Raw genomic sequence first — 11,592 nt, 5'->3', positions numbered from 1 at the left:
TCCTGCCTCAGCCTCCTGAGTAGCTGGGATTACAGGCACGCACCACCATGCCCAGCTAATGTTTTGTATTTTTAGTAGAGACGGGGTTTCACCATGTTGACCAGGATGGTCTCCATCTCTTGACCTCGTGATCCACCTGCCTCGGCCTCCCAAAGTGCTGGGATTACAGACTTGAGCCACTGCGCCCGGCCCTCTTATGATCTTTATAATACAGTATTGTCTTGGTGTAGTCTGAAAACAATTGTGCTGGCTAAACATTCTATGAAACTATAGAACATGCTTTTAGGATGTGTCTTATCCAAAATTTTGTGTTTCGTGTTTAGCTAAATTGGCTTATTCATAGTTCTTCTGAATAATCAGTCATCACTTGCTACACCCCTTTCCTGTTTGGGGTACTGCATTTTCTCTGCTTCTGTATCATTTACCTTTAGACTCAGTGAACTCAAACTGTCATTCCAACTTATATCATGATTTCTTTCAGCATTTTATATCATGGGAGACATTAACCAGTGTCTACAAAGGCCCTGGAAGTGAGAAATAAATATGTATGTGCCAATATATATCTTTTTCTTTTAAAAAAGAAACCAGTAGTTGGCAATTTAAATTTTTATGTGTGTGAGAGTGACACAGTCTCACTCTGTTACCTAAACTGAAGTATAGTGAAATGATGTTGGCTCACTACAGTTTCTGCCTCCACAATTCAAGCAATTCTCCTGCCTCAGTCTCCCAAATAGCTAGCATTACAGGTACCTGTTACCACACCTGGCTAAGTTTTTGTAGTTTTATTAGACATGGGATTCCACCCCGATGGTCAGGCTGGTCTCAAACCCCTGACTTCAGGTAATCGGCATGTCTTGTTTATCCGACGTGCTGAGATTACAGGCATAAGACATCATTCCTTTCTGGCAATTTACTTTACTGGTTTTTGATTTCTTTTGTTTTTGGTTTTTGGGGTTTTTTTAATGCAAAGTCTCACTCTGTAACCCAGGCTGGAGTGCAGTGGCATGATCTGAGCTCACTGCAACCTCTGCCTCCCAGGCTCCAGCAATTCTCTGCCTCAGCCTCCTGAGTAGCTGGATTACAGGTGCCACAACCACGCCCAGCTAATTTTTTGTATTTTTAGTGCAGACGGGGTTTCACCGTCTTCGGCAGGTTGATCTTCAACTCCTCACCTCGTGATCCATCCCCATCACCCTCCCAAAGTGCTGGGATTACAGGCATGAGGCACCACACCCAGCTGGCAATTTACTTTTAAAGGCACAATGTTATACTGAAGAGGAGGAGGACCTGTGTTGGCTATAAGAAACAGACTTTTCTGTTTCTTCTGTGTGGCTCTTTGCACTGGGCTCACCTGGGGTCCTTCACACACTTAACACACTTATAAATATTTTACAAATGGATTTTCGTCAGTATGTTTTTGTTACATTTATACGTCCAGGAAGAAATTACAGCTTATAGTATTTTACTACGACATCTCACTTCTGTAGTTTGTATCATTTTATGTGTTAGATTTGTAAAGCATACTTATCTGAGTCTAGCAGTTGAAGTAATGTGTTTTTATTGTTTCTTTTAGTTATGTGTTCTCATTTTGCCCAAGACCTTTGGCCAGAGCAGGGGATTAAAGATTCTTTCCAAAAAATAATACTGCGAAGGTATAAAAATGTGAACATGACAATTTACAGTTAAATAATGGCTGTGAATGTGTGGATGAGTGTCATATGCAAAAAGCAGTTTATAATGGACTTAACCAAAGTTTGACAAGTACCCAGAGAACAATATTTCAATGTGATAAATATGTGAAAGTCTTTTATAAGTTTTCAAATTCCAACAGACACAAGATAAGACATATTGGAAAAAAATTTCTCACATATATAGAATGTGGCAAAGCTATTAACCAGTCTTTAACTGTTACTACACATAAGAAAATTCATACTGAAGAGAAACCCTACGAATGTGAAGAATGTTGCAAAGCCTTTAAGCACTCCTCAAAGCTTTCTAAACATAAGATAATTCATACTGCAGAGAAATCCTACGAATGGGAAGAATGTGAAAAAGCCTTTAAGAAGTCTTTTTACCTTACTATACCTGGGAGAATTCATACTGGAGAGAAACTCTATAGATGTGAGCAATGTGGCAAAGCTTTTAAGCAATCTGAAACACTTCGTGCACATAAGCGAATTCTTACTGAAGTGAAACCTTACAAATGTGAAGAATATGGCAAAGAGTTTATGTACTCCTCAACCCTTTCTATACATAAGAGTATTCATACTGGAGAGAAACCATACAAATGTGAAGAATGTGACATAGCTTTTACCCAATCTGTAAACCTTAGTACTCAGAAGAAAATTCATACTGGAGAGAAACCCTACAGATGTGAAGATTGTGGAAAAGCTTTCAAGCAGGCTGCACATGTTATTGTACGTATGAAAATTCATACTGAAGAGAAACCCTACAGATGTGAAGAATGTGGGAAAGCCTTTACGAATTCCTCTAACCTTACACAACATAGGAAAATTCATACTGGAGAGAAACCCTACACATGTGAAGAATGTAGCAAAGCCTTCAATTGGTGCTCACATTTTACTATGCATAAGACAGTTCATACTGGAGAGAAACCCTACCAATGTGAAGAATGTGGGAAAGCCTTTACAACTTCCTCTATCCTTACTAAACATGAGAAAATTCATACTGGAGAGAAACTGTATAGATGTGAAGAATGTGGAAAAGCCTTTACGCATTCCTCTAACCTTATTAGACATAAGAAAATTCACACAGGAGAGAAACCCTACAGATGTGAAGAATGTGGAAAAGCCTTTAAACATTCCTCTTACCTTATTAAACATAAGAAAATTCATACAGGAGAGAAACCCTACAGTTGTGAAGATTGTGGAAAAGCTTTTACCCGATCTGAAACCCTTACTGCACATAAGAAAATTCATACTGGAGAGAAATCCTACAGATGTGAAGAATGTGGAAAAGCCTTTACGCATTCCTCTAACCTTATTAAACATAAGAAAATTCATACTGGAGAGAAACCCTACAGATGTGAAGATTGTGGAAAAGCTTTTACCCGATCTCAAACCCTTACTACACATAAGAAAATTCATACTGGCGAGAAACCCTACAGATGTGAAGAATGTGGAAAAGTCTTTACGCATTCCTCTAATCTTATTAAACATAAGAAAATTCATACAGGAGAGAAACCCTACAGATGTGAAGATTGTGGAAAAGCTTTCAAGCAGGCCGCACATGTTATTACACATATGAAAATTCATACTGGAGAGAAACCCTACGGATGTGAAGAATGTGGGAAAGCCTTTACGACTTCCTCTAAACTTACTAAACATAAGAAAATTCATACTGGACAGAAACCCTACAGATGTGAAGATTGTGGAAAAGTTTTTACCCAATCTACAACCCTTCCAACACATAAAAAAATCCATACTGGAGAGAGATCCTACAGATGTGAAGGATACAGCAAAACTTTTACCCGGTCTGAAACACTTACTACACATAAGAAAATTCATACTGGAGAGAAACCCTACAGATGTGAAGAATGTGGAACAGCTTTTACAACTTCCTCTAACCTTACTAAACATAAGAAAATTCATACAGGAGAGAAATCCTACAGATGTGAAGATTGTGGAAAAGCTTTCACCTGATCTGAAACCCTTACTACACATCAGAAAATTCATACTGGAGGGAAACCATACAGATGTGAAGAATGTGGAAAAGCCTTTACAAATTCCTCTAATCTTACTAAACATAGGAAAATTCATACTGGAGAGAAGCCCTACAGATGTGAAGAATATGGCAAAAACTTTCCTTCATTTTCAAGCCTATGTAGACATAAGATAATTCATACTGGAGAGAAACCCTATGAATGTAATAAATGTAGGAGAGCCTTTAACCAGCTCTCAACTCTGACTAAATATGAGAATTTATATGAAACATAGACCCTAAAAATATAAGGAATGTGACCAAGTGTTTAAGGAAGATCTCAACCTTCATTACAAATCATTCATACTGGACAGAAGCCCTATAACTGAGGAATGTGGCAAACCCTATAACAAGTTGCCTTTTTTTTTTCTTTTTGAGAGAGTTTCACTCTCATCACCAAGGATGAAGTGCAATGGCAAAATTTTGGCTCACTGCAACCTCTGCCTTGTGAGTTCAAGCCATTCTCTTACCTCAGACTCTTGAGTACCTAGTATTACAGGTGCCCACAGCACATTTGTGTACTTTTAGTAGAGATGGGGTTTTGCCATGTTTGCCAGGCTGGTCTCCAACTTCTGACCTCAGGTGATCCACCCACCTTGGACTCCTGAAGTACTGGGATTACAGGTGTGAGCCACCACATCCGGCCACAGGTTCTCAATTCTTAACAGACATGGCATGTTGGGATGCACTCAGGATGGTAGCAGGGATATTAAGGGAAAATATTAGAAATTGTTATAATCAAAAACCTCCCTGGGAGGCTTAGAGGTTCGCATAGTTTGAGAAAGTTTAGGCCAGAGGCAGCCAAACCCTTTTTCTCTTTAGTTATAAGAAAAGCAAAATATCTAGAGAATGCAAGGGAGTTTATTTGAATAGTTTGTTTACTCAGTAACCTTTGATGCCTCCAGATGGCCATCTCAAGAGGAGCTCAACCAGGGAGTATACGCATTAATGGTATTTACTTTCGGTATTGGAACCTGAGCTTTTATCATTTGTAAAGCCTCTATTTTGACCATGTTAATTATCCCGAAGCACGTTCTCTTGGAACCTCTGTTATTAAAGCTATACTGAATAAATGTGAGAAGGAACAACTAGACTTTGTCATGTAGCTGTGATCAGTCTCTCTTATTGTGAGAAACCCACGATCCCCTTACCTGATGCTTACATTGTATTCTCTGTTTGAATGTATTTATTCATTTGTCACTGAGTAAGGATCTGCAGTACAGACACCTGCCTGGTGGTGACCCGCATGTGACCAATGTCACAATGGCAATAATTTATGCTGAAGAGAAACTCTACAAACCTGAAAGATGCAACAGTGCTTTTACCAACACCTCTAACTTTTCTGTGCACAAGAAAAGATTTATACATTTCTAGTGTGAAACCCTAGAAATGTCCAAAACATGACAAAGCCATTGTAGGGTTGCCACACGTGATTTTAGGTAAGATAATTCAGACTGGCAAAACTCCACCAAGTGTGAGGAATGCGGCAAAACGTAATCAGTGCTTACACGTTATTTCACAGGAAAGCTGTTATGCCTGAGAAAAAGCATACAAATACGAATATGGGAAACCCATTAATGCATACTCACCTGTTATGCAACATGAAAACATTCATAGTTAATAAAAGCATTAAAAGTGCAATTACTGTCAAAAATCTTTCATAAAATATGTCTTTAAAGTTAAGAAGAGTATTGTCAAAAACGATTACAAATATAAAGGGTGTTGTAGTACCTTTAGTTGTATTACAGATCTTATTGCACACATTTTGTACTAAAGGATAATGTAATAGCAGATCAAATATCAAAATCAACACCAAGACAAAAGTATGCCAGATTGCAGGGTCTTTATTGCCGGCAGCCACGGAGGACTCACGTCTTTCCAACCTGAGGCCCCGAGCTCAGGGAAAGCAGGGTTTTTAAGCTGAAAAACGACATCCTGGTTTTAGGACCAAGAGGGTGAGGGGATGCAGGGCAAGCAACTTTACGGAAGCTTATTCTGGCAGTTACTGATAAGCAAAGGCAAGCAGTTCTACATAGTGGGCATTTTTCAGAGCAAGCTAGCTGTTTTTATTTACAGAAGCCAAGGTCAGCAGTTATTGCGAGGAGAATGGGGCAGCCGTTACAACTTATTTTTGGAAAAACAGCTTTATCTTGTACAAAATGGCGTTGCTCAGGTTCTAACTCTAGGCCAGGTGTAGCACATAACAACACCTGATCTGTTTTTGACAGAAAAGGTAGGACTGGGATGGCCAGCCCAACCAGCAAATGAGGGATTTGACCTTCTCAGATACGGAGTTCACACTGAGAACCTTAAAGAAGTTCTATCTCAGTCACCTCGGACAATAGGGACAATGGGACATTCAAATGCAGACATTAGGGACAGACAGGATAAAAGACTTAGGTATGTATAACCCCTTATGGCAATCTAAGGACAGACAAAAGAGAGGGGCCCCGTATTGGGGTCATTCAGATGCCCAACTGGCCGCACTCCTTACGGAGACTTAGGCGCCTCTTGGCATCAGCATGTCGGTGTAAACCCCCGACTCAGATCAGGGTTGGCTCACGGAACCGCAGGTGAGGGCCCACTTGGACTCCATAATTTTCACTGTGGAGCCGCAGACTGGAGATTCAGGCGCAAACCCCTGAGTTCCACACTCACTCACTCACACAGAGTTTATTGCACTTTTTTATACACATCCTAAGATAGAGATCTCTCTAAAATGAACAAGACGGGTGGGGGGAGAGAGAGGGACCAAATTTAACAGAGATGATCACTAACAGAAACTGGGACTCCGCTCTCCAGCGTCCTGGAGCGCTGACAGTCGTGAGTGAGGACCCTTGTCAGGACCTTCCTGGGACCAGAGACAGAGGACTCAGGAAGAGAATTTGGTGGGCACACTGGCAGGCGATCCGTTCCCCTTCAGACGGCGGTGGCTACGGGCCCTGGAACGTCTTAGGGGGCGCCTCCCCTATAGGCCGCTGTTAGTCTGGGGGAGCCTGGAATGAGACCGAGTCAGTCCCAGGGGTGAATATCTCACTGCAGCCTCTAAATGTTGTACCCAAGCGAGTCAAGGAATGCGCCACACTCTGAGATTGAGTTGAGTCCTTTATTGCGAACAACCGAGAAACGGCTAACGCCCAAAATTCTCTCGGCCCCAGAGAAAGAGTTAGGTGGTTTTTTATACCCTAGTTTGAAAAGGGAGGGGGATCTTAGCTGAAGCAATTTTTCACAGAAGCAGAGCAAATAAAGTTAAAAGATAAACTAGTGCATAAGAAGTAACAGTACCACGTGCAGGGGCTTAAGCCGTTACAGAAGACATACAACTCATAGATATGGGAGCTCTGGGCATTTAACATCTGCATTCCCAGGGGCTGCTGGTACCGCTTGACTCGGTATCTTATTGGTAAATGCATTCCTGGGTCTGCTTGGCAGCAGCTTAATGTGGCTACGTGCTCAGGGGAAAGGGGGAGAGAAAGGAAGGCAAGTGAGGAAACTAACATGGAGTCTGTCCAGCTCAAGAAGCTAACATGACGTCTGAACAGCTCTCAGCTAAGAGTCAGGCTAACACAGGGTAGGTTATCATACAGCAAAGAATATGATACTTTAGTACACAGATGAGCTGTCTCGTTTGTATCAGAAGTTTTTGTGCTGGGACAAGAGCGCTGAGTGTAAGGGACTCTGTGCTGTGCCTGCTTTCTCTAATTAATCCTAATAAGGGGCCGGGGGCGGGATGGTGGTGGTGGTGGTGGAAGCAACATCAGCCTGGACAGGACTTGTTTAAAACACCAATTTGGATCCTTTTCAGTCCTTCAGAATTACGTTACATAGAATAGGGTCAACATTGCCAAGTGATTTATAAGCTCATTAAAGCTTGAGAGGCAATGCTTTGCTAAGTGGTTATCAGCTGAGGTTTCGAATTAGGATTCCCTGTCCAATTTGCAAAAATCTGTTTACTTGTGCCCTTTCTACTGGTTCTGCATAGAAGTATTCATGTTGTTTTACTGAAGTGCCTCATGGGGACTCTTAAGGTGAGGCCAGAATCAAGTATGAAAGCTTCAAGACACATTCATGAGAGTTAAGTTCCAGCTTTGCGCTGAAGGGTGGTCACAGGGCCTGTTGTGTTTGGGATTGGTAGGGACAGGGCAGTGTGGTCCATATTACCATTACTGTAGCAGAACCTGCTAGTGTCTGTGGCAGGGTGGGGCACCTGAGGACAGGAAAGAAGAAACGTATCTCCCTGGAGCAGTGCCTTGTTCCTGAATCTCTTGTGTTACAAAGAAGAGAAATAGGTGGACTTTTTCTGCAAGTCTTAGTTCTTGCCTGTGGGTGTGGTGGTAGCAGGTGGAGGGGTGGTGCTGACATTTTAAAAGGCATATTCTCAAGATACGGGTGTAAATTTGTTTGGAGAATCTCATCTGAGCAGGAATTTCAGAGAAAGGGGAGTAAGAATAAATGGTGACTTTTTTCAGCGAATCATGTCCCAGATCGAGAGCTGTGTCCACTCTTCCTTCTGGAATTCCATGCATTTAGCACTTGCAAGCCTCTGCTTCTCCTTGTGTTTTTCCTCCCTAATGAGTGTGTTTTAACTACTTTTTAAAATTCTTATAATAGTCAAGGGTCTCTGAAAAATACTTCCTTCCTATGTACCAGATCTTTCTCTACTTTCCCTATCCCATAGCTTTTTATATGCCATGCAGAATTCTCACCAATAATTTATAATCTGCAATATTAAAAATGTTCCCTGTGACCATGGAACATGAGATGTGGATATCAAGGTTTCTACTGGGGAAAGCTGGGGTCCTCAGTAAAGACGGTGAACATGTAATGTTGAGGTTCCATCTGTGTTGCATTGGCTTTATGCAGAACAGGATTTTTAAAATGCTTATTTAAACAGGATGGCATTTGTTACCCAGAAAATTCTAAAAATATATATTAGGAGAAACCTCTCTAGAGTGCTAAAAAAAGATTACTTAAAATCACTATTAAAAATTACAGAACACTTGGCCGGGTGCAGTGGCACATGCCTGTAATTCCAGCACTTTGAGAGGTCGAGGCGGGTGGATCACTTGAAGTCAGGAGTTTGAGATCAGTCTGACCAACCTGGTGAAACCCTGTCTCTATTGAAAATACAAAAATTAGCTGGGTGTGGTGGTGGGTGCCTGTAATCCCAGTTACTCAGGAGCTGAGGCAGGAGAATCAACTTGAACCTGGGAGGCAGAGGTTGCAGTGAGCTGAGATTATGCCATTGCACTCCAGCCTGGGCGACAGAACAAAACTCCATCTCAAAAAAGAAAAAAAAATTACAGAACACATGAGATATCTGTATCTTATAGTTTGAATAAAATTGATGTTTCTTTATGGCTAAAATTCAGACTATAATTTACTTTTGGGGGGCAATGTCACGTCAGTGGAGCTGTGTCTTTCTGTGTGCACCAGCGCATTATAAAAATTTGTCTTAGTGCAGTTGATGTTAATGATTAACTTGCTTAAAGAGCTCTCTGACAGACTCTTTTGCTCTAAAGTTGATTATTTTTTCTTTAGTAACAACTATCTTTATGCAGTCGATGTGTATAAACCATCACATTTAATCTGGCCCTGCCTTCCTTCCTTAGGTTTTCTTTGCATGTATCTGTCTTTGGAAAATGAAAGCTCTCATCTTTGCTTACATGACAAAAATAAAAAATAAAAAACTGGGAAAAACTACAGGTTCTTACACTACTGGATGTTTGACAAAATATTCTTTTGGGGCCAAAAACATTGGCATTACTGGTGAAAAATAATCTGCATTTACAAAATCTTCAGTTCATTGAACACATTAAAATTTGAGAGGTAAATTCTAACACAGCGTCTTTTTGATCTGAAAAATATACACAACTCATTCTGTAACATGTAAACATAGTATCAAAAATGTGTATCTTTGTGTTCATGCCCTTAATTTTATACTTTATCATTAAGAAAAATGTCATATGTGCACTGATGTTGTGGATCTTATGCCACTATTTTCTCAACGTTAGAGAATATATTAGAGAATATTTCTGTTTGAAAATTAGTTTATTGAATAATTTCAGTCACTTGTATAAGTCAGAACCAATTCTCTTTACTGTCTCATTTCACCTTGAATTAAATAAAAAATTCTGCCCGTGGCTACTTGGGATATATGTTTATCTCTCTCTCTCTTTCTCTCTTTTCTCTGTCTCTGTGTGTGTGTGTGTGTGTTTTTCAGGGACCCTTGACATTTACAGATGTGGCCATAGAATTCTCTCTGGAGGAGTGGCAATGCCTGGACACTGCACAGCGGAATTTATATAGAAATGTGATGTTAGAGAACTACAGAAACCTGGTCTTCCTTGGTGAGAATAACTTTAATATGCAATTCTTAATATACCCTAATATTCATTTCTCCTCTCATAGAATGTTTATTGGTAATTTTTGCTTTGCATAAATGAATTTCAGATTCCTGTTTTTAAGAACATTTGGGGGATTTGTTCATGTAGCAAAGAATTTCTTCAAGATGTTTTATCTTCACCTGAACTTTGCATATTCTTGAGCTGATCTGTATAAAGTACTCTTGATTAGTGATAATTTCAGGAATTGAGTGGCCTAAAATATTGTTGCCCACACCTTAAAATCTGATTACCACAATCAATTTTTTATTAGGTAGTACTGGGCAATGAAATTAAGAACTTACAAATTTAAAATATTGTCTAAATATTTAGAAATTTCTTTTATAAATTACTATTTGGGGATTAATTTACTAGAATATTCTATTACATTCTCTTTACAGAGCACATTACTAAATTGGTAATTACAGAATATAAGCAAGATTTATTCATATTCCTTATTTTTAATAAAACAGGTATTGCTGTCTCTAAGCCAGACCTGATCACCTGTCTAGAGAAAGAAAAAGAGCCCTGGAATATGAAGCGACATGGGATGGTGGATAAACCCCCGGGTAGGTGAGAGTGAACACAACAGATAACACAGATGAGAGATCCCAAGGCCAAAAAGAAAGCCAGTCCTTACAATGTGATTTGGGATGCTATGTTTCAAAGAAAATAGTTTCAGAAAAGCTGTGTTCTAAAAAATTTTTGGCCTGGCACAGTGGCTCACACCTATAATGCCAGTACATTGGGAGCCTGAGATGGGTGAATTACCTGAGGTCAGAAGTTTGAGACCAGCCTGGCCAACATGGTAAAACCCCATCTCTACTAAAAATACAAACATTAGCTGGGCATGGTGTCACATGCCTGCAATCCCAGCTTCTTAGGAGGCCGAGGCAGGAGATTCGCTTGAACCCAGGAGGCGTAGGTTGCAGTGAGCCGAAATCACACCATTGCACTGCAGCCTGGGCAACAAGAGTGAAACTCTGTCTCAAAAAACAAACAAACAAAAAACACCTGTCTTAGTGTCTGCCCTCAGAGCAAAGTCCTGAAGAATGTTCATTCTGTCAACAAATAAAATGGGAATTACAACTACCCAAGCACCTGTAACAAGCGAACTAAAGGTGGACCCTAGTGCAGACCCAACAGCCTTGTGACCAGGCTCCAACCCCTCTCCACTACAAAGTCAGAGGGCATACCATCACTGGGGGCCCAAGAAAAGAAGATCCTTACCTCTCGAATCCAGATTGTAAAAACTTGAAGAGGTGTTTGCTTCTTCAAATTCACAGACACCAATGCAAAACTGTGTTGTGCTTGTTGTTAATGCCTCTAATTTAATATAGCACTGGAAGTGTGTGGCATAAAAATTAATCGAAACAATGGAAAATACACTGGCCACAGTGGCTCACGCCTGTAATCCTAGCTGCTTGGGAGACCAAGGCAGGGAGGATTACTTGAACCCAGGAGGCAGAGGTTGCAGTGAGTCAAGATC

General features: G+C 40.4%; 1 protein-coding gene and 1 pseudogene across 3 annotated transcripts in view; both read left to right on the top strand.

Moving 5' to 3' along the window:
- Positions 1-4,013, top strand: part of LOC108297136 — a 47,269-nt pseudogene extending 43,256 nt beyond the window's left edge. The window contains exon 5 of the transcript XR_005198531.1: positions 1,888-4,013. The product of XR_005198531.1 is annotated as a zinc finger protein 85-like (transcript). The remainder of the gene's footprint in view (positions 1-1,887) is intronic.
- Positions 1-11,592, top strand: part of LOC108297137 (zinc finger protein 429-like) — a 68,574-nt gene that overhangs the window by 43,182 nt on the left and 13,800 nt on the right. The window contains exons 1-3 of one of the 2 annotated variants that reach the window (XM_037735303.1): positions 9,029-9,549; positions 9,944-10,070; positions 10,577-10,672. In XM_037735303.1, coding sequence (XP_037591231.1) covers positions 10,037-10,070; positions 10,577-10,672 — 130 coding nt within the window. In that variant the 5' untranslated portion in view covers positions 9,029-9,549; positions 9,944-10,036. Of the gene's footprint in view, positions 1-9,028; positions 9,550-9,943; positions 10,071-10,576; positions 10,673-11,592 lie in introns of those variants that run through there. The other variant, XM_017519782.2, reaches the window with a different exon arrangement.

This window comes from Cebus imitator, unplaced genomic scaffold (genome assembly GCF_001604975.1).
Source record: "Cebus imitator isolate Cc_AM_T3 unplaced genomic scaffold, Cebus_imitator-1.0 Scaffold775, whole genome shotgun sequence".
In the NCBI taxonomy this organism is placed as follows: Eukaryota; Metazoa; Chordata; class Mammalia; order Primates; family Cebidae; genus Cebus; species Cebus imitator.
The sequence above is the reverse complement of the archived record's forward strand: the minus strand, read 5'-3'. Positions and strand labels throughout refer to the sequence as shown.